This window comes from Staurois parvus, unplaced genomic scaffold, assembly GCF_062004578.1.
Source record: "Staurois parvus isolate SC_StPar_1 unplaced genomic scaffold, SC_StPar_1.0 ptg000456l, whole genome shotgun sequence".
NCBI lineage: Eukaryota > Metazoa > Chordata > Amphibia > Anura > Ranidae > Staurois > Staurois parvus.
The window spans coordinates 568,306-594,634 of NW_028318252.1; the positions used below are offsets into that span (position 1 = coordinate 568,306).

General features: G+C 46.1%; 1 protein-coding gene across 6 annotated transcripts in view; it reads right to left on the bottom strand.

Annotated features, from left to right (window-relative positions):
* Nucleotides 1–26,329, bottom strand: part of DNASE2 (deoxyribonuclease 2, lysosomal) — a 91,335-nt gene that overhangs the window by 6,831 nt on the left and 58,175 nt on the right. For 5 of the 6 annotated variants that reach the window (XM_089688828.1, XM_089688826.1, XM_089688827.1 and 2 more), the window contains 4 exons: nucleotides 10,694–10,802; nucleotides 7,198–7,369; nucleotides 1,821–1,893; nucleotides 4–165 (listed from right to left, as the gene is read on the bottom strand). In XM_089688828.1, the coding sequence (XP_089544954.1) occupies nucleotides 4–165; nucleotides 1,821–1,893; nucleotides 7,198–7,369; nucleotides 10,694–10,785 (499 nt within the window). In that variant the 5' untranslated portion in view covers nucleotides 10,786–10,802. Of the gene's footprint in view, nucleotides 1–3; nucleotides 166–1,820; nucleotides 1,894–7,197; nucleotides 7,370–10,693; nucleotides 10,803–15,235; nucleotides 15,260–26,329 lie in introns of those variants that run through there. The other variant, XM_089688830.1, reaches the window with a different exon arrangement.

The window sequence follows — 26,329 nt, forward strand, 5'->3', positions numbered from 1 at the left end:
CACCGACTTCTTTGAATTGCAGGTATGGGTAGGTGACGCAGATGAAGCTCTGACCATTGTGATGAGCACTGCTGGGCCAGTCGTACTGGGAAGAAGCAGACGGGGGAAAGTGAGGGGTGCTGTGTACCAGCCAGAAGCCACTTTCTTTGTCCAGGAGAATCACACCTAAGGGAATGTTGAGAACAGAAAATGTTGGTGGTGCGCTTCAGGAAAAGTAAATTATGTAACCCTTACAGGTACCTGGGGTTTTACAAGTATAACTTGTTTCTCCACATCTCAGTACAATGCCATTTCTAATTTCATTAGTCTGCTGACAGATTGTCCCAGATCTCACAACCTACCTCCCAGCTTCTTAGCAAGGCCAAGGAGTTGACAGGACAAAAATGTTGGCATTTTTAGAAAAAAAAAAAAAAAAAAAAATTGCCCTTGCAGTGGCCCTAGCCCATCTCCCCTCCTCCAATACGTCGAGAGATAATTGCTTAATAAATCTAGTGGTAGAGGAAGAAGTTGTAATACATCTTATTTTGTGCTCGGGCAGGCTCTCATGTTGAGCAACAGTCCCCCCCATAAAGCCTCTTCTCTTAGGCACTCCGGCCCGGCAGCTGCACTCTGATGTCATCAAGTGCAATGCAGGACCAGTAGTCCTGCAATGTACGCAAGGATGAGGAGGGCCTGCCCCAGGGGCGGACTGAACATTTGGAAACTCGGGCACTGCCCGAGGTCAGTAGGGGGCCCCATGAGATGCCCCTGGTACCTTTTTCATAGGCTTTTTTGAGTTTGGGCAAGGACACAGGGGCCCCATGATCCCCTATTGCCCAGGGGCCCCATGAGTTGTCAGTCTGCCCCTGGCCTGCCCACAACCTGAAGCAGAAGGCCCACCAGGAAGCAATAATTAAAGTGGAATACCAGGATAACCCAAACTACTCTAAAACTATCCACTCCCTCCTCCTAATACCTATTCTTACTAATCTGTGTAAGAAAGATGGATATACTTACCTATTCTCAGGCCACTGCATGATCCAGCTCCCCTGTGTTGGCCATTGCCACTGCAGGGAAGAAGAGGCAGTTCTGACAATGGATGGGCCATTGAAGCCTAAGGGTGATGTCACCGCTCCCACTTTCCTAGCTGATGCCAGAACGCTCTCTCCTCTCCCCTGAAACCGCCACTGGTTGTCACAGGAGAATGGATCACATGACCGAACCACAGTGGCATGAAAATAAGTATGTATATATAGCTTTCTTACAGGTTTGTAAGCATAGGTATTAGGATACTTTCAAGGCTCGTTCACACTTGACTTTTTTCTAACTCTTGCCAAACGCCCCTATAGCATAGTGCAGGAACCAGGGGGGACTGACAACTTATGGGGCCCCCAGGTGATAGGGGATCATGGGGCCTGTGTCCTTGCCCACACTCAAAGCACACCCAAAAAAGCCTATAAAAAAAAAAAAAGGTACCAGGGGCATTTCATGGGGCCCCCTACTGACCCCAGGCCCTTGGGCAGTGCCCGAGTGCCCGAATGGTAAGTCCGCCCCTGGCAGGAACCTTTTTTAAGTTGCAGACTGGAATGGGTGCCATTGGGCTTGTCATGAAACTTTATATGTCCAAAGTCACACTCATGTGAACAGAGCCTGACCCCAACTCATTTGCAGAGATGTTAGGCATAGAACAAACTGAAATACCCCGTTCTCAACATCCATCAAAAATTGAAATATTACATTTTGCGTGGCTTGAAGATCAGTCATATTATAAAGGAAAAATCAGTTTGATAATATAATAACATGTTCAGCCATAGGCAGAATGTAGGGAATGACGAGGATACCTTTGGTGTGGCCACGCACTTCATCGCTTATGTCGCGAGGAGGCTGATCGTTATACAGTATATACGCCACATTCTGCAAAAAGAAAAGAGATTCTGCTGTTCTCATGATCACATATTAATATTTATTCATATAATTGTAATTATAGACAATCATTGCACTAGCCCTAGTTAGATTGTGAGGAAGCTAGGATGCAGTAGATATTATTCATGGTAGGCAAGAGGTAATTACACGTGTAAAACAGATATACGGAAGACGTTTACCCTTCTGCAAGGGCGTCCATAGGGTTGGTGTCACCCGGTGCGATAACACTTGGTGACACCCCCTTCGACGATCCCCACAGAATGGATCGGATCTGTGGATTGAGCATAATGGATCGGACTTACTAATGGATCCATCCTGCAGGGATCGTCGTCTTGCTTTACAACCTACCTTTTCGTGGAGCGGGTCCGGTGTCACCCAGTATAGGTTGCATGCTGACGATCCCCGCAGGATGGATCGGTTCTGCAGATTGAGCATAATGGATCGGAGTCCAATCCATTATGCTCCCCAATCCGTAGATCCCATCCATCCTGCAGGGATCGTTGGCATGCAACCTATACGGGGAGACAGCAGACCCGCTCCACAAAAAAGGTAAGTTGTAAAGCAAGACGACGATCCCCGCAGGATGGATCGGATCTGCGGATTGGGGAGCATAATGGATCAGACTCCGATCCATTATGCTCAATCCACAGATCTGATCCATCCTGCGCGGATCGTCGTCTTGCTTTACAACTTACCTTTTCGTGGAGCGAGTCCGGTGTCACCCTGTGCGGTAGGTGTCACCCGGTGTGGCGCGCACCCCCCGCACCTGCCTAGGGATGCCACTGCCCTGCTGTATAGCCAATGTTGTGATAAGGCACTCCAGCCATACATTATAGCCTGATCCTCCACATGTACTGCAATGGCAGCACAGTTTTATCCAGAACCCTGGCCTATGATTGGACAGTGAGAGGAGAAGCAGCTCAGTGATGAGCTGATCTGTCACTCCTGATAATACGGCTTCTTCCTCTCACACACTAGCTCTGCTGTAGTGGAACTATAGGAGGATGGTACCAGGTCACATGCAGGTACTTACACTGCTTTCCATTAAAAATTAAATGATGTATTAGCCCTGGCTCACATATGTCCATTTTTGGATGCGTTTTAGTAGGCGGATTCGCATGACCACAGAAAAAGAATGGATTCCTTTGCAAGGCGTTCACATATGTGTGGTACATCTGCAGTGCGTTATTGGAAAAAGGTTGTGTGGGAGTTTTAGCAGTTCGACAATTGGGATGCTGCGCTGCCACTCCTAAACTGTGAGACACCCATTAAAGAAATGATGTGTGTGTTTGAGAATCAATAATAAAGTGGTGTGTGGTGCTACAATACACCTCCCTCTTTGATGTATAATTGTATGATCTCAACTCTAAAAATGGAAACTTCCAATAGTGCATTCCTTGTGTCAATGCACCTATCACTTAAATAAATGTGTTACTGGCGGCCCTCTAGCTGTTGCAAAACTACAAGTCCCATCATCCCTCTGCCTTTGGGAGTCATGCTTGTAACTGTCAATCTTGCAATGCCTCATGGGACTTGTAGTTTGGCAACAGCTGGAGGGCCATCAGTTTGACACCCATGCGTTAGTGCAACCACCATATTGCCTACTGCTACAATACACCTCCCTCTCAAGTGAAAACGTTTGCAAACTTTTGCAAAAAAAAAATGACACATATAATGTTTGTGATATAAATCATAAAGCGAAACCCCCTATATATCAGTCACTTGAGTGTGATGGGGACTACAGCACACCTTCCCCTCAACTGCTAAAACCACGTGAATTGAATCATGATTGATCTGAATTTGCACAGCAATCAAGTCCAGCAGGACCCACATGTGAAGGAGAACTGCATGAGATTCACATCGGCACCATTTGGAAACTCGGGCACTGCTCGAGGGCCGGGTCAGTAGGAGGCCCCATGAGATGCCCCTGGTACCTTTTTCATAGGCTTTTTTGAGTTTGGGCAAGGACACAGGGGCCCCATGATCCCCTATTGCCCGGGGGCCCCATGAGTTGTCAGTCCGCCCCTGGGTCTTACTAATGATTTGTACCGGGGCAAAAAGATCTCTCTTTCTGGATTTTCTCATTGTGTGTACAAGGCTTTACTCTACCCTCAGTCTGGTATGCTTCAGCACTGTTCTCTTACCTGAAGCTCCAGACTTTGGCCTGTAACTTGGTGTCATCACGTACAGTAAACCTTTGACTGTACGCAAGGAGGCAAACTTGCAACTGCGACCTGAAGCTCCTTAGAGTACAGGGTGTTGGACCAGTCACATGGATGGAGGAAGCCTGCTGGAGCCAGGAATATGGTAACTATTACACCTTATCTCTGCAAGCCTAAACTAAATAACCAATTCAACCCTTGTTCCCGTAGTTCAGTTTCATATTTTCCCCGTAGTTCAGCATTCATCATTCTGTAAACAGCAAAAGAAGAAGTTGGGTTTCTAGAAAAATATGCTTATGTTTTGAGGCCAAGATTTGTCTGAAAAGCAGAATCAGCAAAATGTAAGATGTGCTTCCTCTTTTATAGATTTGTAACTTCAATGAGCTTCATCATAGTCATGCTAAATGCAGTGATCGCATAAGATGCCCAGCAGCTCAGATTTCAGTCTTGCACTTTGTATATGATCAAGGTGACAGCGGTGAACACCTGATTCTACCTTCCAACTCTTCATAAGGCCTCATGCACACGGGATGTATATAAGCATACCCCCGTGAAGGACACTTCACTGCTGTCACCTTGACCACATTCAGGTGCTCACCGCTGTCACCTTCACCATATTCAGGTGCTCAACGCTGTCACCTTCACCATATTCAGGTGCTCAACGCTGTCACCTTCACCATATTCAGGTGCTCAACGCTGTCACCTTCACCATATTCAGGTGCTCACCGCTGTCACCTTCACCATATTCAGGTACTCAATGCTGTCACCTTCACCATATTCAGGTGCTCAACGCTGTCACCTTCACCATATTCAGGTGCTCAACGCTGTCACCTTCACCATATTCAGGTGCTCACCGCTGTCACCTTCACCATATTCAGGTGCTCACCGCTGTCACCTTCACCATATTCAGGTACTCAATGCTGTCACCTTGACCACATTCAGATGTTCACCGCTGTCACCTTGGCCATATTCAGATGTTCACCGCTGTCACCTTGACCATATTCAGATGTTCACTGCTGTCACCTTGACCATATACAAAGTGCAAGACTGAAATCTGAGCTGCTGGGCATCTTATACAACCACTACATTTAGCATGACTATGATGAAGCTCATTGGAGTTAAAAGTCAATAAAAGAGGATGTCACATCACAGCGGCTGTGTCCGTGTGGCTACTGTGTTCCAATTGACTGCAATGGGACTGCCTGCACAGGGTTGCATGGGACATCTGTGCATCACCATGCAGGTATATGTGGCCCTCAGCAGAGCAGCTTGTACTTTTCATCTCAAAGGACCTGTTTCTTTTGCCATGGTGTAAGCTTTTCCATGTCCACCACAACCTCGCCTTTTTAGTATGGTTGCCCTTTTCCCAGGTTTATGCTCTCTGTCCAGCTATTTCAGTTTCAGTATCTTTGATCCAACCTACATACCTGTCTACACTGTATGCCATAGATCAGTGGTTTTTAACCTCACTGAGAACAGGGCCCAATAAATTCTTCCAAAACCTCCCAAACCTTTTGGGTACATTTTTTAAATTTTTTTTGTTGAGCTCTGCATTTACATCATCCAAGTTTCCCCTGCTGGCTATTGAATAAATGAAGGAGTTTCCCCTGCTGGCTATTGTACTCAGAAAGTAAAAGATATGCCCCCAACCTCCCATAATTGCCCACAATGCCCCTAGCCCTGCTGAGAATGCTCAGTGCCCCCAAAGCCTCTACAGTGACCCCAATCCTCCAGCACTCTTTAAGTGCCATCAACCTCCAAGAATGTCCCACTGTGCCTCCCTTTTTTGAGACCAAAAAGCCAAAACCTTTCATGCCTCAACAGTAGGTAGTTTATACTCACACAGTAAAAGTATGTAAAGGCAAAATAGGTATTAAAATGCTGGAAGGCTCTGGATGGGCCTGGGTGTCATTTTGGGGGGGATGGGGGTTCTGGAGGGGGTTAGGGGACTCTGCAACAGACCTGATGGCCCTATAGATACTGAGGTCTCTTTATGAAGCTGGGGGCTTTGCAGAGCCCTGTGAAAGACTGGAGGGCACTGTGGGCGCTAGGAGGCACTGTGGGAGATTGGGAGGCACTGTGGGACACTGCTGATGGTTTAGGGCCCTATGGGGGATTGAAGGCTCTACAGCAGGCTAGGGGGCACTATGGGCAATTATGTAAGGTTAGGAGCACTAATGGACCTGGGAGGCACTGTGGGACACTGCTAATGGTTTAGGGCCCTATGGGGGACTGAAGGTTCTCCAGCAGGCTGGGGGGCACTATGGGCAATTATGTAAGGTTTGGAGCCCTATAGGACCTGGGAGGCACTGTGGGAGGTTAATGGATCAGCAGCTGGCTGGAGGCCCAGGAGGAAAAAAGCTGGAGGCGCAACTACTGCCATATATCACCATAATTTTTTGTACTTGCTTAACTGTATAACTAAAAATGTTTTAACTATAGAGTGGTCACAGACCATGTTTCTTTTTCTTTTTCTTTTTTTTAAAGTCCAACTCCACCCTCTTCTCACCACCAGTCTACAATTTAGGCCAGTCATGTGACATGCAGAGTGCTCTGTCTTTGCTCTGAACGGTACTCAATGATGCAGAGAGCAGTAGGCTCCAATGACATGAAACATCCACAATGCTCATTGTAGTTGCTGACCATAAGATCTAGGTTCTAAAAGCTTTAAGTCTCTAGTGCGCTTGGACGCAGAAGCTTTTATTCATAGTAGTTACGCATGTAAAATACAGACCCGCTAGCTGCTGAATTCAAAAGCCTACAGGGGAGATTCCTTCATCTATACTGTTTAACTTGGATGGGAGAACTGCAGGGCTCAAAGAGAGAGTTCAAATTGTGTATCTATAAGTGTAAGGCTAGCATCAAGGTGACCTTCTAATGGTCCACACTTTGACATTACCAGGGGCGGACTGACCATTTGGAAACTCGGGCACTGCCCGAGGGCCCAGGGTCAGTAGGGGGCCCCATGAGATGCCCCTGGTACCTTTTTCATAGGCTTTTTTGAGTTTGGGCAAGGACACAGGGGCCCCATGATCCCCTATTGCCCAGGGGCCCCATGAGTTGTCAGTCCACCCCTGGACATTACACAGTCGCATTTACTAAGTACAAGACAAGAGAACCACTGCCGTGTCACCTGGGACTGTGAGAACTTATACAGCTGATTGACGGTCCGTCCTACTGCACTGTCTGTGCTGTTCATTAGTGAGACCCCTGGCTTCCAGCCTTCACTGTTACCATCCTGGTACATGTACTTCATTCCAGCCTCAGCACTGCGATCCAGATGGGGAAGCTTGTACACAATGAACCTGGAAGTGAGAGTCAACTAGTATATTAAAGTGCAAATCAGTGCCTATAAAAATGCAGCATTTAATCCAGTTTAGCATTTATTAAAAATAACAATGCATTTATATTTTCATACAGGTACCTGGATCTGTATGACATAAACCTCCCTAAATTCCCTGCTAATAATGCATTACTGCATTGTACAGTTCTGTCCATTTAATACTGCGAGCAGAGTGATGATCTCATCAGTGTGCTTCTCCTATCTCATTGTCCAGCCACACACTATCCTGATCTTGACCAGTCTGAGAGGTTTAAGGGAGTACAATACCTGAATGTGGTCTTTGCAGAGATGCCTGGATGTCAAGACTGGCCACACACATATACAAACTTACTGCAGCCAATGAAACTCTGCCTTTCATTTTTTAAGTGCAGTATATGGGAATAAAAGAAGGAACCTGAACAGTATGAGGTGTCATCAAAATGTTTTGTAACACGTCAACAGCTGGCAGTACAAGGCCGCATGTACAGTCACAGGAAGCAACGACCTTCATAAGTCAGTGTACCAACAGACAGCATCCTGTGTACAGCGGGAGCTGTGAAACTGGTGCTATTCTGACCACATGCTTTACTACAGCTGCTATTTCATTATGGACAGCAAGTTAGATCAAAGAACATACGTGAAATTCTGAATAAAACTTGGCAAATCTGCCACAGACACGTTTGACATGACTCGGTAAGTTTATGGCGATGCTGCAATGAGTTGTTAGAGGTGTCTTGAGTGGTACGCATGCTTCAAGAGTGGAAGAACATCACTGGAAGACGACGAGAGATCAGGAAGACCTTCAATGAGCTCAACTCTTGAAAATGTTGAAACCATTCGGCAACTTGTGCATGATGATCGTCTGAGAACAATCCACAGTATTGCTGCCATTGTCAGTGTATCCTACGGAACATCCAGGCAATCGTCACGTGTGATTTGAACATGCGCCATGATGCTGCCAGGAAAAAATGTCACCAGCACACCAAGGATCAACAATATGGGTCCAAAGGTTTTAATAAACGATCACATAGTTACAGCAAGGCAACGTTTCGGAGTCTCGCATGACCCCTTCATCAGGCATGTGAGGTCGTCCCCAGGCTACTGACCCAGGGGCAGAAGGAACACCGTGTCAAAGTCTGCCAAGAACTGCGTGGATGACCCGTCCATCATGTTAAGAATTATTACTGGTGATGAAACTTGGGTGTATGGGTTTCACACAGAATTTCACGTTTGTTCTTTGTTCTAACTTGCTGTACATGATGAAACAGCAGACGTGATAATGCACATGGTTAGAATAGCACCAGTTGCACAGCTCCCAATGTACACAGGACAATGTCTTTTGGCACTTTGACTTATAAAGTTTGGTGCTCCCTGTAACTGTGCAGGCAGTCTTGTGCCACTATCTGTTGGAGTGTTACAAAACTAGTCTTGAAATTTTTTGATACCACCTCGCATGTGCATCAGTCAGGAAAACTGACATTTAAGCTCCATGCAACAATAGCTTAACCTCCTCGGCGGTCTGATTCTTTCCGATTTTTTGTGCTGAAAGCGGTACCATTTTTTGCATGGAAATATGTCGTTTTTTATTGTAGGCTGTAATTTTTAGGAATAACTCACTGAAATCTGTACGAACAAGAGTCTAGTAAACATTCCGGGTAGGATAAAACTTGAAACACGAAATCATAAATTATAATTTAATAAATAATCATAAAAAATAATAATATAATAATAATAAATTTAATTCAATAATATAATCAAACCAAAAACGCTGAAATTTGAAATACAGAGGAAAATTCGCACATCGCTGAGCAAAGTCGCAAAATCCTTTTCAGTGTCTGATGACGAATTTCCCCCACCAATCATTATCACTCAATTCTGCAAGTGGTTCTGATTTGCTATCGCTGTTCTAAAACCGCTTTTGATGTAAAGGGACGCTTTTTGGATGCCATGGACTTTTCTAAGTTTCCAGGCAGAAAGAACAGTCAAAATGCAGGCAGGGCGCCGGACAAAGCAGTAGGGACAACATGTATGTGAAATGCATTGAAACAGCAATGACAGCAAAAACAAAATTTTTAAAAAATTTCAAATTTCCCGCCGGTTCCAGCGCCCGTACGTCCCGACGTCACAGGGACCGGAACACGGAAGCCGGATGCCGGCATCGGCCGGAGGAGATGGCCGGGGACGCTGCAGGGGACACATCGTGGGAGCGAAGGACAAGGCAAGTGCTGCAGGGACCCCCTGAGCAACGCCGCATGGTAGCTCGGGGTTACTGCTCTTGGTATTGACATTTTACCCCGAGCTACACTCGGGAAAACCGCTAAGGAGGTTAAAGAAACGCCAGTGCTTTTGCCAGAAAAACGCTATTCATGAGTGGGTTTTTTGTAGTAGCGTTTTTTTTTCTGCCAGAAAAACACTCTCAAGAAATGCAAAACAGAAAGTTTTTTTTTTGGCCTCTAAACGCTGAGCTTAAAAATCACCTGTAGACTACCTAATGTGCATAGACACATAGGATAACATTAGTTGCTTCTAGAGGCAAAACAATAAACTCCTCTAGGAGCAGAGGATTGTTCAGTCAGTGTGCATGGAGCCTAAATGTATCAAGATCCTGAGTACAATAAATCAAAAACAATATTGTCTCAGACCTGTGCAGAAAAGCCAAAAACCTATTGTGATGATTCTATGACCTGGGCTTTTTTCAGTGGGAAAATGGGGGAACGCAGTTCCGGCACCTTCAGCGCTGAATGTATGCAATGGCAAGGGGTGCTGGGGTGTGCTGGGGGATCTGTTGTTGCTGGAGGGGATATATTTTTGTGTGGAGGTCTATTGTTGCTGGGGGGTGTCAGTTACTGCTGGGAGGGATCTACTGTTGGAGGGAGAGATCTATTGATGCTGGCTATTGGGTGGTCTATTGAGTCTGGCTGCTGGGAGATCTGTTGTGCTGTTTTTGCTGGGGTGGATCTATTTTGGCTGGGGTGGTATTTTGTTGCTGGATGTCCATTGATACTGGGGGGGGGGGTTCTATTGTTGTGGGGGATCTATTGTTGCTGATGGGTCTGTTCTTGCTGGAGGGGTCGGTCTATTGTTGCTGGATTCAAGAGATCTAATTTACAGCTTTTCTTGTTATTAATAAATTGCATAAAAACTACTTAAAAAGTAAAAAGCAGCAGTACTGGGAGGTGGGTAGGGGGTTGAACAAAAGGGATGGTGCTCATAGGTGGGTAGGGGGCGGAGATAAACTTAGAGGAGGACAGTTTCTGCACCTATTCTCTGAGAAAAAAAGCCCTGCCTATGACCAATGGGAACTCACCAGTCTACTGGTTGGCCATCATCTCCATAACAAGAGATGGCGGCAGAGGACAGGTAAGGCATCAGCAGGAACACCAACAGCTGGAGAGCCATCCTTTGTCTTGAAGGCACTATCAACAAACAAAGAAAAGTGGACATTTTACTTATTTATTTATTTTGTAATGCAATCATGAATGGACATTACAGGACTAAGGGCTTAGCTCGTGAAAGGAGATCACATGCGTTCTTTGGGTCATGCAACGTTTTTGTTTTTTTTCTCCCAAAGGTCGCATGCGATACTGAAAATGTCAATTCTCTATCCCTTTATGTGGTATTTGCCTCAAAAAGAAAAAATGCTCCATAAATGCCACATAAAACAGCGATAAAGTCAGTTCAATAAAATTAATAAACAAATGCAGTGCATTAGATAATCTTTGACTGGTCTTTGGATTATTAGAAAATGCAGTTAAAGCGGAACTCCATCCAAAAGGGGAAGTTCCACTTTAAGCTTTTGTCCCCCGCTCCCCATTATGGATTGGCACCTTTGGGGAACGGGTATCAGAATTTGACAGGTACCCGCTCCCACTTCTGCTGCGATCGCCTAGGCAAGCGGAAGCAGAAGTTGTTCTCCCCCCTCCCTCCCCGTAGTCTTGTGGGACACATGACAGGTCCCAGAAGACTACGGGGCCATTCACAAAGCGAAGTGCTTCTCGCGCATGCGCAGTGGGCACCCAGCTGTGAAGCCACAAGCGGTGGTAAGGACACCGCTGGACCGAGGGACAGGTGAGTGGCTGTATTTTAAAAGTCAGCAGCTACAGTTTTTGCAGCTACTGACTTTTAATTTTATTTTTTTTAGGTAGAACTCCGCTTTAAAGAGAAATGTCTCCCCTTTGTTAATTTTTTCTTTTCCCTCTTACCCGGATTCCTGTTCCACAAAACACATACTCACATGTCCAGTGAATCCAGCATTACCCTTATAGTCTGCTGTTGCACGCTGGAACCCACACTGCCATCTTCTGTACTGACATCATCAGGAGCTGGCTGTATTTTCGGGGTTCTTGCAGCCGGACCCCTAATGATGCACCACAGTGCATGTGCAGTGTGTTCTAGATAGCCCCAAAGCCTCCTGGCATGCATGACTGCGGGTAGCAGGGGCTACATCATTCCCACCTTGGTGAAAAAGGCACCTGATTGTAACGGAACCGACCCCAGACTGCACTTGGGTACTTCCGTTAGACTACCGCTTCCCCATTCGAACACCGACCACAGACACCACAGCTGACTATACAAGACTAGACGACACAAGTCTGTCTGAACATCGAACACTTTATTTGAAACTCAAACTAGCTTTTTATACACTCAGGGGACAAATCCCCCTCCCTGCATAATGACACGGGGTGGGGCAATCTACACAGCAACAGGAGACACACAGGTATTCAAATTTAACACCAGCACAGTCCCATCAGTAGGGAGGGCTGCTGGAGACACCCCCCACTAAGCTAGTACACAAACACATATATCCCATAATAGTTTTCTCCCAAGCAAAATACACAATAGAACAATGGGATGCAACCACATGGCATTAAACTATCAACAACCCCCCCAACCCTATATTAGGACATTTCACCCTGTACCCCTAACAGGCACAGGGTGACTTACACATAATAGGGATATGGGGAGCTGCGACAGGGGTCTCCCCACCTCTCCCAAGTAAGCTAGGTTCCATGGGCCCCCCACCCAAAGTGACTCCCGTCACACCGATCATAGATGGATCGAATCTTGGCCAGTTCAGCAGGGATCAGCTGAGATTTCATCCAACTATGGGCATACTGGTCATACTGAAACCAGTCCATCAATAAACTTTAGTACAACCAGCCTGTGTGATTTCTTTCATGTGATCACTGCTGGTGGCTATTGCCCTCAGCAGCGATCACTGTGTTCTGCGGTTGGGGAAGGCTCCCCGCCGGCAGAACAAAACAGCGCTGTGAGAGGGATTCCCCCATCAATCAACACTGACTGTGTTGATGGGGTAGTCAAGCAATTTTCTTTCTACTCATGGTGGAAAGAAAGAAAATTGCATAATCTATGGGCTGCTTAAAGGATAAGTTCACCTTTCTTAACATGTTACACCCATTCAGAGTGTAACATGTTACGATCAGACCAGCCCCCCACTCCCCGCTTTGACAGCTAGCGGGGGGGGGTGTCTTCTCCTTTGCTAGCTGTCAATTTTAAAAAAAATGTGGCTGTGCAGGGCTCCGCCCACACGGTTGCGTCACTCATTCACAGTCATCTGTAAATGAGTCCCGACAGCCTTAGTGAAGCACCGGGTTAGTTAATTCATTCTTCCGGTCAGTATATCTGCTTGCTCGTACATCCCATATGGGCAAGCAGATATACTGACAGGTCTGCAGGAGACCTGCATGGCACCAGCGATCTGCTGATCTCTAGTGCAATGCTTTCCAGGCTCCTGCAGACAAAAATAATAAATGCGCATTTTTTTTAACTGCAATAAAAAAAACATGCATTTATATTTTTTTTCTAAAAGATTAAGTTATCCTTTAAGGCCACATCCCCCCCACGAAAAACATTGTAACTGCAATTGAGAGAATGGAGGGGGGGTAAGCAGTATGGTTAAAATCAGAAAAATACGGTGAAGGTCAGCTTTAATACAAGGCAATTTTAAAGCAGAGGGACTAAAAAATAAATAAATAAATAAATAAATAAAGCAGAGGAATTGATGATAGGCAGCAAACAACAACATGGTGACTGAAAGCTGTATGTGACTCATAAGCAACTGGTTGGAGATTATGGACTCAAAAAAGATCATAGCCTTACAGGTAGGATAGACCCTCTAAGGCTCCGTTCACACCAATGCGTTTTTTAGTGCTTTTTGCAGAAACGCACTACAGTCCATTTAACATGGTTTCCTATGGGACACGATTACATCTATGCTTTTTTTGAGCTGCTGCGTTTTTGGAAAGGGTCATGGACTTTTTTTAAAAGCCAAAAACAGCGTGTTTGCTACAATACAGTTATTATTATTATTATTATACAGGATTTATGTAGCGCCAACAGTTTGCGCAGCCAAGGGCGGGCTGACCATTTGGAAACTCCGGCACTGCCCGAGGGCCATGAGATGCCCCTGGTACCTTTTTCATAGGCTTTTTTGAGTTTGGGCAAGGACACAGGGGCCCCATGATCCCCTATTGCCCAGGGGACCCATGAGTTGTCAGTCCGCCCCTGTGCGCAGCGCTTTACAATATAAGGGAGACAGTACAATTACAATACACTTCAGTACAGAAGGAATAGAAGGGCCCGGCTCATGGAGCTTACAATCTAAAGGCCAATGTATTCAACTGTGCCCTTCTAATTAATGGGAGTCAGCAGAGGGCGATATTGGAAAAGGTTCATGGTGGTCTTCAGGGCGATTTTAGGTCCATAGACTTCTATGGCATCTCACAGAGGTCACATCAGCATAGATAAGAAGCATTCCTATGCAACTCTGAATGAAGAATGTTCAGTTCAGTTGAAATGCATGTTAGTGCAGTATTTACTGCGTTTTGTGTGTTGCATTTTTATTCTGTCGAGCAACACAAAAAAAAATTCCACTTTAACAAAAAAAAAAAAAAAAAAAAGGGAAGAGCTCAACAAAACTGCATCAAAAACGTGTGTAGAAAGATGCAAAAAGCACTGGAGGAAGCATCAAACTCAAGATACTTATATGTGAACGGAGCCTAAAGAAGGGGTCCCGAAACTTTATAAACAAAGGACCATTTCTCTGTACAGACTCCAGAGTGTGTAGAATGTGCCCCGGCATCAGTGGGAAAAAACAATGCCCCCATCGTTGGTTTGGGTGTGGGAGGAATATGGGGCAGCACAGTGGCTAAATGGTTAGCACTTCCACCTGGCAATACTAGGGTCATTGGTTCAAATCCCAACCACAGCACCTCTTGCCTGGAGCTTGCATGACCTGCCTATGTGGGTTTCCTCCAGGTTCTTCAGTTTCCTCCCACACTCCAAAGACATGCTGGTAGGTTAATTGGCACCTTTCTAAATTGGCCCTATTATGTGTATGTATGAATGTGAGTTAGGGACCTTAGATTGTACACCCCTTGAGGGTTAGGGACTGATGTGAATGTACAATATATATGTAAAGTGCTGCATAAAGTGACAGCACTATATAAATACCTGAAATAAATAATAGTGCCCCATTGTTGGTATCAGTGGGAGGAATAGTACAAAGGGACACATTTGGCCCCTGGGCTGCATTTGTAGAGGTAGACCACCTTCTTATTGCCTGGCATAGCAGCAATCTCACTAAGCTACTGTCATAGCAGAGATAGGAGCAGGAAAGTAAAAATATAGAGATGCCATTTTTTTTTATCTGTTTATTGATATTTTACTACACATCTTGCAAAGAGAAGTACATGTTCATAAAAGCGGACATCCACTCAGCCAATAAATGGCTATATTTTCACTTACCTTGTGTATACATGACAAGACTGTGCCTGTCTAGGCTGATAGCAGAGGCGGAAACACAAAGAGCTGCAATTTGGGAACTCACCTGTGTCTGGTGCACAGCGATCTCTAAGTATTTGTTCAAGATTCCAGAGTTTTACAAGTCTTGTGACTGCCATCCCCACCCCCATGACCTCACTCATTCACTTCCCTTTTCTTTGTACACTGCTCAAAAAAATGAAAGAAAGACTTTGAAAACACAAAAGATCTCAATGGGGAAAAATCTCCTGCTGGACCTCTATACTGACATGGACGGGTAATGTGTTAGGAATGTAAGGATGCCCCATCATTTGATGGAAATGAAAATCATCAACCTACAGAGGACTGAATTCAAAGACACCCCGAAAATCAGAGTGAAAAAATTATACAGCAGGCGAGTCCATTTTGTTGAAATGTCATTGCAGCAACTCAGAATGGTCCTCAGTAGTTTGTATGGCCCCCACGTGCTTGTATGCATGACTGAGAACATTGGGGCAACATTGACGGATGGTGTCCTGGGCAGGGGTGGACTGACAACTCATGGGACCCCCAGGCAATAGGGGATCATGGGGCCCCTGTGTCCTTGCCCAAACTCAAAAAAGCCTATGAAAAAGGTACCAGGGGCATCTCATGGGGCCCCCTACTGACCCTGGGCCCTCAGGCAGTGCCCGAGTTTCCAAATGGTCAGTCCGCCCCTGGTCCTGGGGTATTTCCTCCCAGATCTGGAACAGGGCATCACTGAGCTCCTGGACAGTCTGAGGTGTGACCTGGCGGTGTCGGATGGACGGAAACATGATATCCCAGAGGTGTTCTATTGGATTTAGGTCAGGGGAGCGTGGGGGCCATTCAATGGTATCAATTCCTTCATCCTCCAGGAACTGCCTGCATACTCTCATCACATGAGGCCGGGCATTGTCGTGCACCAGGAGGAACCCAGGACCCACTGCACCAGTGTAGGGTCTGACAATGGGTCCAAGGATTTCATCCCAATACCTAATGGCAGTCAGGGGGCCATGGTCTAGCCTGTAGAGGTCTGTGTGTCCCTCCATGGATATGCCTCCCCAGACCATCACTAACCCACCACCAAAACGGTCATGCTGAACGATGTTACAGTCAGCAGAACGTTCTCCATGGCTTCTCCGGACCCTTTCACGTCTGTCACATGTGCTCATGGTGAACCTGCTCTCATCTGTGAAAAGCACAGGGCGCCAGTGGAGGACCTGCCAATTGTAGTGTTCAATGGCAAATGTCAATCCAGCTCTATGGTGCCGGGCAGTGAGTACAAGGCCCACTAGAGGACGTCAGGCCCTCAGGCCACCCTCATGAAGTCTGTTTCTGATTGTTTGGTCAGAGACATTCACACCAGTGGCCTGCTGGAGGTCATTTTGTAGGGCTCTGGCAGTGCTCATCCTGTTCCTCCTTACACAAAGGAGCAGATACAGGTCCTGCTGATGGGTTAAGGACCTTCTACAACCCTGTCCAGCTCTCCTAGAGTAACTGCCTGTCTCCTGGAATCTTCTCCATGCTCTTGAGACTGTGCTGGGAGACACAGCAAACATTCTGGCAATGGCACGTATTGATGTGCCATCCTGGAGGAGTTGGACTGCCTGTGCAACCTCTGTAGGGTCCAGGTATCGCCTCATGCGACCAGTAGTGACACTGACCCTAGCCAATCGCAAAATGAGTGAAAAACAGTCAAAAAAGATGAGTAGGAAAAAAATGTCAGTGGCTTCCACCTGTAAAAACACTCCTGTTTTGGGAGTTGTCTCACTGTTGCCCATCTAGTGCACCTGTTTTTAATTTCATTTCATTTTTTAGTGCTTTTTGCAGAAACGCACTACAGTCCATTTAACATGGTTTCCTGTGGGACATGCTCACATCTATGCCGCTGTGTTTTTGGAAAAGTGCCCCGGACTTTTTTTAAAAGCAAAACGTTGCATTTTTGCTCCAAAAGACTTCAATGGAAAGAAGTGCAAAAAGCACATATAGTGTGTTTTTGATGCGTTTTGCATTTTGCGTTTTTAATCTACCAAGCAACAAGTTGGCCTCAAGCCCACAAAAAAAAAAGCAATGCAAAACAGACAAAATGGAAACTGCTTTGGTGTAAACCAGGTCTAAGCTCTGGTTCACATATATTATTATTATTATTATTATTATTATACAGTATTTATATAGCGCCAAAAGGTTTGCTCAGCGCTGTACATTATAGTGGGGGACAGAACATGAGACAATACAGTAACAAAACAAAACACAAGGGGGTCAAGGGCCCTGCTCTTTCGAGCTATATGCGGCCATGCGTTTTGCGCAGGCAAGAGAGACCATTCATTTGAATGGCCTCCTGTGCCCCGTGACACGCAGGGAAAGAAGTCCCTGCACTTCCAAAAATGCAGCCCGTACAGGAACCTCGGTTCCCAGTATGGTTGCGTTTTCCAGCGCTGGCGGCGTGCCATTAGAACTAATGGCACCCGCCCGCGGGTCCACAATTCTCTGTGCGGGTTTTTCGTGCGGATCTGCAATGGCACCACCCGCACAGATGTGAACCTAGCTGTCAGGAATGGACTTGCCAATAATGGTGGGACTCACCTGCCTTGTGGGCTGCAGTACCAGGGCTGGCCAGCGGGTGCTCTCAGCAATCAGAGACTCACCCCTGCAATCAGCCAAACACCTGAAGCTGATTGCAGGGGTTGTATTTAAGGAATGGCCAGACTCACAGTCAGGGCCTTGGTGTGTGGTTTTCCATGGGCCCCTGTACCTTGTATCCTGTATTCCTGTCCCTGTCTGACTTGTTGCCGACCCTGCCTGATCCTGACCTCTGCTGACTTCTCCTGCTTGATCCCTGGCTTGTGACCCTGACCATTCTCTGCCTGACCCTCTGCACCGCGCTGCCCGTGAGTTACTGAACCCAGCTGTGACCCTGACCACTCTCCCGTCTGTTCCTGGTACTCCGTTTGCCCGTTTGCTACTGACCCGGCCTGCCTGACTACTCTTTGTATTGTATGTATTGTTATCGGTGGGTGGTTTGGTTTATTTGCACTGTGTTTATGTTTAGTTTTGCACTGTGTTTTGTATTGTTAGTCTTAATAAATTATATTGTTTATACCATATTTGAAGCCTGCGTTTCCCTGTGTCAGTCCACACACCTCTGGTCATAGCTGGAGCCCTGACACTAGCCTAAGGGAACAAATGGTTTTTGGGTGAAAGATTCTCTTTAGTTAGACATCAAGGGGTTTATTTACTAAAGCTGGAGAGTCCAAAATCAGACTCACTTCTGCATAGAAACCAATCAGCTTCCAGGTTTCATTGCCAAAGCTTCATTGAACAAGCTGAGGTTAGAAGCTGATTGGTTTCTATGCAGAAGGGAGTCTGATTTTGGACTCTCCAGCTTTAGTAAATAAACCCTCAAGGGTCTAAAAGACCCCTGATGTCTCACCTGTTCTCCAGTGAATCTAATGGAGTACAGATCGCATGTTGGCAGAGAACAGTGACACCAGGACCCAAATGTGACGTTTTACTTATCAATTCTAGGTCAACAACAGGAAGGGGAGATCAGCGAACTGACATTCACTGATCTACCGGCTCTCTACCTGGAAGCACCTGCCATGCTTGTCCCAGGTTCATGCTCCTGCATATAGGAGCTTAGAGGGTATGTGATCGCTTAGAGCACGTGTCAAACAATGGGTGTGCGGAGCTCAGGAAACATGGCAGGAGTGTGTGCGGAGGTGGGGGGGGGGGTGGTAAGGACCTGCAGTTGCAAGGATGACAGCTGACAGTCGGATTGTCATTTTTACACACAGTCCTGCTGGTTGCAGTGTAAGACCCCCAAAGCCACCGCTAGTTTCTGTGGCAGTAAAAAGGATAAAGCATATGTATACCAGTTTGCATACAAAAATAGATTTCAGTTCTGGATAGAGCAAGTTTATTTTTTGTTGTCTGTATTCCGCTTGGTGAGAGATTACCCTTCACTTCCTACCATGGACACTCAGCGAGAAGTAAAAGTTAGTCTCTACAAAGGGAGGGGAATTCCACACATGTAAGATTTCCCCTTTAGTCTTGTTCTGGTAACAAGTGAAGAATTTTGCATTTCACATCATTTTTTTGTTTGGTCACAATAACCGACAAGAAGAAGAAGAGAGGGTAAAGAATATATAAACCCAACACTTCATATTCCAGATATGTGCCCACTGTACTTGTATGAAAAAGTCTCCTGTTCTATTTTTATTGCTTCCCTTGTGTGAAATCCCTGGTGTTCCTGCCAGTCCCTCTGCTTTCCTATTAAAAACTGACCACAGTAGGCATGAGAGCACAGTGGTCAGTTCTCTAGCTGTGCTGGGAACCCAGCCTGCTCTCCTCAAATGATCACACTTCGGCTCACATGCCCCTCCTGCACAGTTTTTTGTTAGGAAGTTCATTGTACTGCTGTTTCTCCTCCCTCAGCTCTCTGTTCTCAGCTGCATATAGGAGCTTAGAGGGTATGTGATCGCTTAGAGCACATGTGTCAAACACAAGGCCCACAGGCCGAATGTGGTCCTCACACCTCTCGTCTCTACCCCCACTTTGTTTCAGCACTTAGCAGCAGAGAGATGGACAGAGCTCCTTCTACAGATCCTGCTCCTCTCTGTGCATCCCCTCACTTCCGCCTCCCCTGATTTCCACATTCAGCAGACTCTGGCAGCTGACTCCAGCCCTTCTCTGGTCCTCCTCCAGTCTCTGCACTTTCTGCTTCCCACCTCCACTCCAGCTTCTTCCCTGCAGCAGCACAAGCTAAGGGGGGTGCACTGTGATCTAAGGGAGAGTGGGGGACTCTTGATTTTTGATGGTGGGGGCAGGGGCGGACTGACCATTTGGAAACTCAGGCACTGCCCGAGGGCCCGGGGTTAGTAGGGGGCCCCATGAGAGGCCCCTGGTACCTTTCTAATAGGCTTTTTTGAGTTTGGGCAAGGACACAGGGGCCCCATGATCCCCTATTGCCCGGGGCCCCATGAGTTGTCAGTCCGCCCCTGGGTGGGGGGGATACTGACATTCGATGTAAGGGGGGAGTGGGGTGCTCTGGACATCTTGTCTTACAGATACAACCAACCCTTTGAGGGCAGCCATAATGCTGATGTGGCCCCCCGATGAAATTGAGTTTGACACCCCTGCCCTAGGGTGTATGTGATCAGGGGAAAAGGTATTTATAATGTTTTTGTTAAATCAATACATAAATATTTTGCTTTCAATTTATATTTTAACCGCTTACCCGCCGCCGTATAGCAGATATACTGCTACACGGCGGCACGGGTGCGCAAAATCATGTATACATGTGATTTTGCATTTTTGCTATTCGCGGCCGCGGATGTTAATCTCCAGGTCCCGGGCAGTGATTACCCGCCGGCACCCGGTGATTACCGACAATCACTGGGAGGAAGACTGTTTTGTTTTTGTCAGCTCGGGCACACTGCTTGGGATGGCTGTGCAAAGCACAGGCAACCCGATCAGTGTGCTTACAGTGAAGCGCACACACACCCCCGCCCACTAGTAAAACACTCCCTACACACAGTTAACTCTTTGATCGCCCCTCACATTAATCCCTTCCTGCCCAGTGCCATTAGTACAGTGTCAGTGCTGTTTTATAGCACTGATCACTGTATTGGTGTCACTGGGGAAGTCAGTGACACCACGTTAGTTCCCCCCAGTGTCAGAATGCCCGCCGCAGTCCCGCTAAATTTAGCTGATCGCCGCCATTACTAGTAGGAAAAAAAAATCCCAATATCTATTTCGCCATTTGTAAACGCTATAACTTTCACATAAACCAATTAATTTACACGTATTTGGATTTTTTTTTAACAAAGACATGGAGCGGAATACATTTTGCCCTAAATTTATGACAAAATTAGATTTTTTAAATTTTTTTTACTGGACATTTTTAATAGCAAAAAGTCCAAAATATTGTTTTTTTTTCTCAAAATTGTCGGTCTTTTTTGGCTTATAGCGCAAAATAATTATAATTGTCAGCAAAAGTAACTCAGCGCCATAACGCAAAAAAATGGTCTGGTCAGGAATGGGGGGGGGGAATCTTCTGAAGGGCAAGGGGTTAAGCTGAATGGGTTGTTTACAAGGGGAGGGTTTACATATGCTTTACATTTCCCCAGCAGGACACAGACCATAATAAAAACTAGACAGGGGATCAAACCCTCAGCACTGTTTCCAAAGCTTAACCCCTTGATGCCGAGCGCACGCAAATATGCGGCCTCTTGGCGTCTGGGCCTTGACGCTGAGCAGCCACATATTTGTGTGCCATTAGAAAATATGTATGTGCTGAGAACATGCTCCCAGAAAAGTAATAGAGGGGAAATCTTCCAAGGGGGACGCTAGTTCTGGAGATCTGGGGGGTTTCAATGGATTCCCTTAGTTTGCAGGGATTTACTCTCACTTCCTGTTTGGCTATGGGACAGAAAGTGAAGGAGAATCTCCCCAATGAGACACAGATAGCAAAAAAAAAAAATCTGACAGGGGTTATAACCCTCCCTTACTCTATCCAAAATGAGAAATAGGGGGCGCTCACACCCGCACCGCCATTGGTGGCTGCAGCTGTTGATCACCGGGTCCCGGACAGAGATTTCCCGCCGGCAACTGGCAATCGCCGAGGAACAGTGACAGAGGAGAGGTCTGTATGTAAACAATACAGAACTCTCCCCTGTCAGCTCCAGCACACTGCTTTGTATTGCTCTGCATAGCACAGCAATACAAAGCAGTGTGCTTACACAGTACAGCACACACTAAAACAGCACGCAGTTAACCCTTTGATTGCCCCAGATGTTAACCCCTTCCTGCCCAGTGTCAGCTTTTTTTTTTTTTTTTTGCCACTGGGGATGTCAGTGACACCAAGTCAGTCCTCCCCACCCATATCAGAATGCCCACCGCAGTCCCCCTATAAGTCGCTGATCGCCGCCATTGCTAGAACAAAAAAAAAATCCCAGTATATATACCGCCATTTGTAGACACTATAACTTTCACGTAAAACAATTAATTTTACCAAAGACATGTAGCAGAATACATTTTGGCCTAAATTTATGACGACATTTTATTTTTTTTTACTGGATATGTTTTATAGCAAAAAGTAAAAAATATTGTTTTGTTTTTTTTTAAATTGTTGGTCTTTTTTTGTTTATAGAGCAAAAAATAAAAACCGCAGAGGTGATCAAATACCATTGAAAGAAAGGTCTATTTGTGGGAAAAAAAGGACATAAATTTAATTTGGGTGCAGCGTTACATGACCGCGCAATTGTCAGTTAAAGTAACGCAGCGCCGTATCGCAAAAAATGGCCTGGTCCGGAAGGGGGGTAAATCCTCGGGAGGGCGAGTAGTTAAAGTCTAACTAAACACAAAAAGCTTCTGTAGTTTTGGATAGAGTGTGTAGGGTTTGGAACATCTGTCGAGTTTTTATTGTTACCTCTGCACTTTTCATTCACCTGCCCTATTTGTCCTGGAGGAACAGTAATAGAGGAGGGACACTAGTTCTGGTGACCTGGGGGCTTCAATGGATTCCATTAGTTTGCAGGGATTTACTCTTACTTCCTGTTTTGGCTATGGGACAGAAAGTGAAGGGAAAAATGGGGGGAAAAAACCTGACAGGGGTTATAACACTCCCTTACTCAAAACTGACAACAGGTTTGCCTATAGTTCTACTTTAACTTCTTCAACGCCTCCCTATAGCAGAAACACTGCTACAGGGCAGCACAGGTGCGCAAAATCACACACACACATATATATATATATATGTGATTTTGCAGTTCTGGGTAGGGCGCACCACCATTCACGGCCTCAGCTGTCACTCACCGGGTTCTGGCCGGTGATTCCCCTCCAGCACCCGGCGATCTCCGAGTATTACCGACGGGGGAGAGACCTATGTGTAAACAACACAGCAGGGGCAGACTGACAACTCATGGGGCCCCCGGGCAATAGGGGATCATGGGGCCCCTGTGTCCTTGCCTAAACTCCAAAAAGCCAATCTCATGGGGCCCCCTACTGACCCCGGGCCCTCGGGCAGTGCCCAAGTTTCCAAATGGTCAGTCCGCCCCTGCAACACAGATATCTCTTCTGTCAGTTCCTGCACACTGCTTTGCATGGCTCTGCATAGCAAAACCATACAAAGCAGCATGCTTACAGTGTAAAGCACACACACAGCACACAATAAAACAGCACAGTTAACCCTTTGATCGCCCCAGATGTTAACCCCTTCCTGCCCAGTGCCGTTAGTATAGTATCCGTGCTTTTTATTAGCACTAATCACTGTACTGGTGTCACTGGGGATGTCAGTGACACCAAGTTCCCCCCCAGTGTCAGAATGCCCTCCGCAGTCCCGCTGATCGCCGCCATTACTAGTATAAAAAAAAAACAAAATAAATTCCAGTATCTATACCGCCATACACTAAAACTTTCATGTAAACCAATTAACTTACACGTATTGGGATTTTTTTTTTACCAAAGACATGGAGCAGAATATATTTAGGCCTAAATGTCATTTTTTATTTTTTTACTGGACATGTTTAAAGGCAAAAAGTTAAAAATATTGTTTTTTTTTTCTCAAAATTGTCAGTCTTTTTGTTTATAGCACAAAAAAATAAAAACCGCAGAGGTGATCAAATACCACAGAAAGAAAGCTCTAATTGTGGGGAAAAAAGGATGTAAATTTAATTTGGGTGCAGCGTTGCATGACCGCGCAATTGTCCGTTAAAGTAACGCAGCGCTGTATCGCAAAAAATGGCCTGGTCAGGAAGGGGGGGGGGGAATCCTCTGGAGGGCAAGGGGTTAACTTAGGTCTCGATCACAAGAGTCTGGTGATTTTCACATCTTGGAAACAATGCCATGAGGCTTGTTCATTGTAAGTTAACCATGGCTGGGCTTCCGGACCGCGGGGGGGGGGAAAGAATGCGAATGTGAATCGCACAGGAATGCAGTCATCATTCCTTTGCGATTCCTGCACAACTTGGTGCAATGCGATTTTCAGCCCATTTATTTGCATGGACTGCAATTGCACTGGATCACAACAAAAGTAGAACATGCAGTACTTTTCAAAAAACGCACTGCACCGGATCTGGTGGTACTGCGATTTGGTGAAGTCCCTCCAAAATGAGGGAATCACTGGTTGTCACCAAAACTAGTGTCCCCGTTGGAAAATGTTACCTCTGTTCCCAAAATGTGGGATCTTCTTTCACTTTCAGAGGATGAATATCCCTAACAGGGGTGCAGACAGCGACCTGGCTGAGTTTCTCCACTCTATCTAAAACTAAGGTTTTACCTTTAGTTATATTTTAAAAGATAATTTCTGAGTTGTTGTTGTTCAGTGGCTAAATGGTTAGCACTTCTGCCTTGCAGTACTAGGGTCGTTGGTTTGAATCCCAACCGCTCCACCACCTGACTGGAGTTTGTGTGTTCTGCCTGTGTGGGTTTCCTCCCACACTCCAAAGACAGGTTGGTAGCCCAATTGGCCCCTCTCTAAATTGGCCCTAGTCTGTGAATGTGAGTTAGGGACCTTAGATTGTACGCCCCTTGAGGGTTAGGGACTGATGTGAATGTACAATATATATGTAAGCGCTGTGTAAATTGACGGCACTATATAAGTACCTGAAATAAATCAGTTTATGTTGCATTGTTCAATATTTAATCCAATGAATCTCTTGTTTGCAATCGCTCATACCTAGATCAATCACAAATCAATATGTGTATGGTCACCTCGGGTGCAGACTGACCATTTGGAAACTCGGGCACAGCCCAAGGGCCCGGGGTCAGTAGGGGGCCCCATGAGATGCCCCTGGTACCTTTTTCATAGGCTTTTTTGAGCTTGGGCAAGGACACAGGGGCCCCAGCGGCGGACTGACCATTTGGAAACTCGTGCACCGCCCGAGGGCCCGGGGGCAGTAGGGGGCCCCATGAGATGCCCCTGGTACCTTTTTCATAGGCTTTTTTGAGTTTGGGCAAGGACACAGGGGCCCCATGATCCCCTATTGCCCAGGGGCCCCATGAGTTGTCAGTCCGCCCCTGAGGGGCCCCATGATCCCCTACTGCCCGGGGGCCCCCTGAGTTGTAAGTCCACCCCTGGGTCACCTTTAGACATGGAGGAAGAGTTGGTGCAGCTTAGCAATGTAAGGCTCCATGTACACGGGACACTTCTGAATGATGGAAACTGACTGCTAGAAAACGTAGGTTAAAAAATGTCTGTTTAGCTGCGTTTGCATACCGCATTATGAGCATTTGCAATTAGAAGCATTTTTTTTAAAGATAAGCTCAGGAGACCTTCCAAAATGCCCAGAATGCACTAAAAACCAGTACAAAATTAACTATTTCAGACATTTTGAGAGAAGCAGAGAGAGCAGTATATGTTGAGATTAGCTGTCTTTTTTTGTGCTGTTTAGATGTGTTCCAGCTCATTTCTGAGCAGAAATCATTGCAGCAGTGTCTAACATATTTTCTTTCATGCAAAACCTCAAAGTACGGTGTGCCGGGTCCATTCGAGTACCGGGAAAACGCTTTGCATTCATTTTTCATGATGAAAAAAGGCTCCGGACAGCATCTGGAAATGGAAGAGTTAAAAAAATGTTCCAAACGCAAACGCTTAAAAACGCGGTTAGCCGCGTTTACAAGCGTTTGGCGTTTGAAACACTGATAAAATCTACTCCTGAACACAAGTTTGGTGCGTTAAAAAAACGACTGTAAACTCAACTGCCTGTAAACAACTTTGTACATGGACACATAGGAAAACATTAGGGAGAGTTCAGGGGCTGCTGAAAAAAACGCAGAAAAGCTCCTGAATGTCAGTTTATCAGCCGCAGTGTACATGGAGCCTAAGGGTTCAGACGTGGTAATGTTTGGATGAGCTCAGCTCAGCAAGCCCATAAAACAGCAATATTAGCAGATATTTAGCATCGTGTAATTGGCTTACTTTTAAAACAAATGTGCCCAACATGCTGCAGGCTGTGACCAGGGGCGGACTGACCATTTGGAAACTCAGGCACTGCCCGAGGGCCCGGGTCAGTAGGGGGCCCCATGAGATATCCCTGGTACCTTTTTCATAGGCTTTTTTGAGTTTGGGCAAGGACACAGGGGCCCCATGATCCCCTATTTCCCGGGTACCCCATGAGTTGTCAGTCCGCCCCTGGCTGTGACATTTCACTGCAAAAGAAAT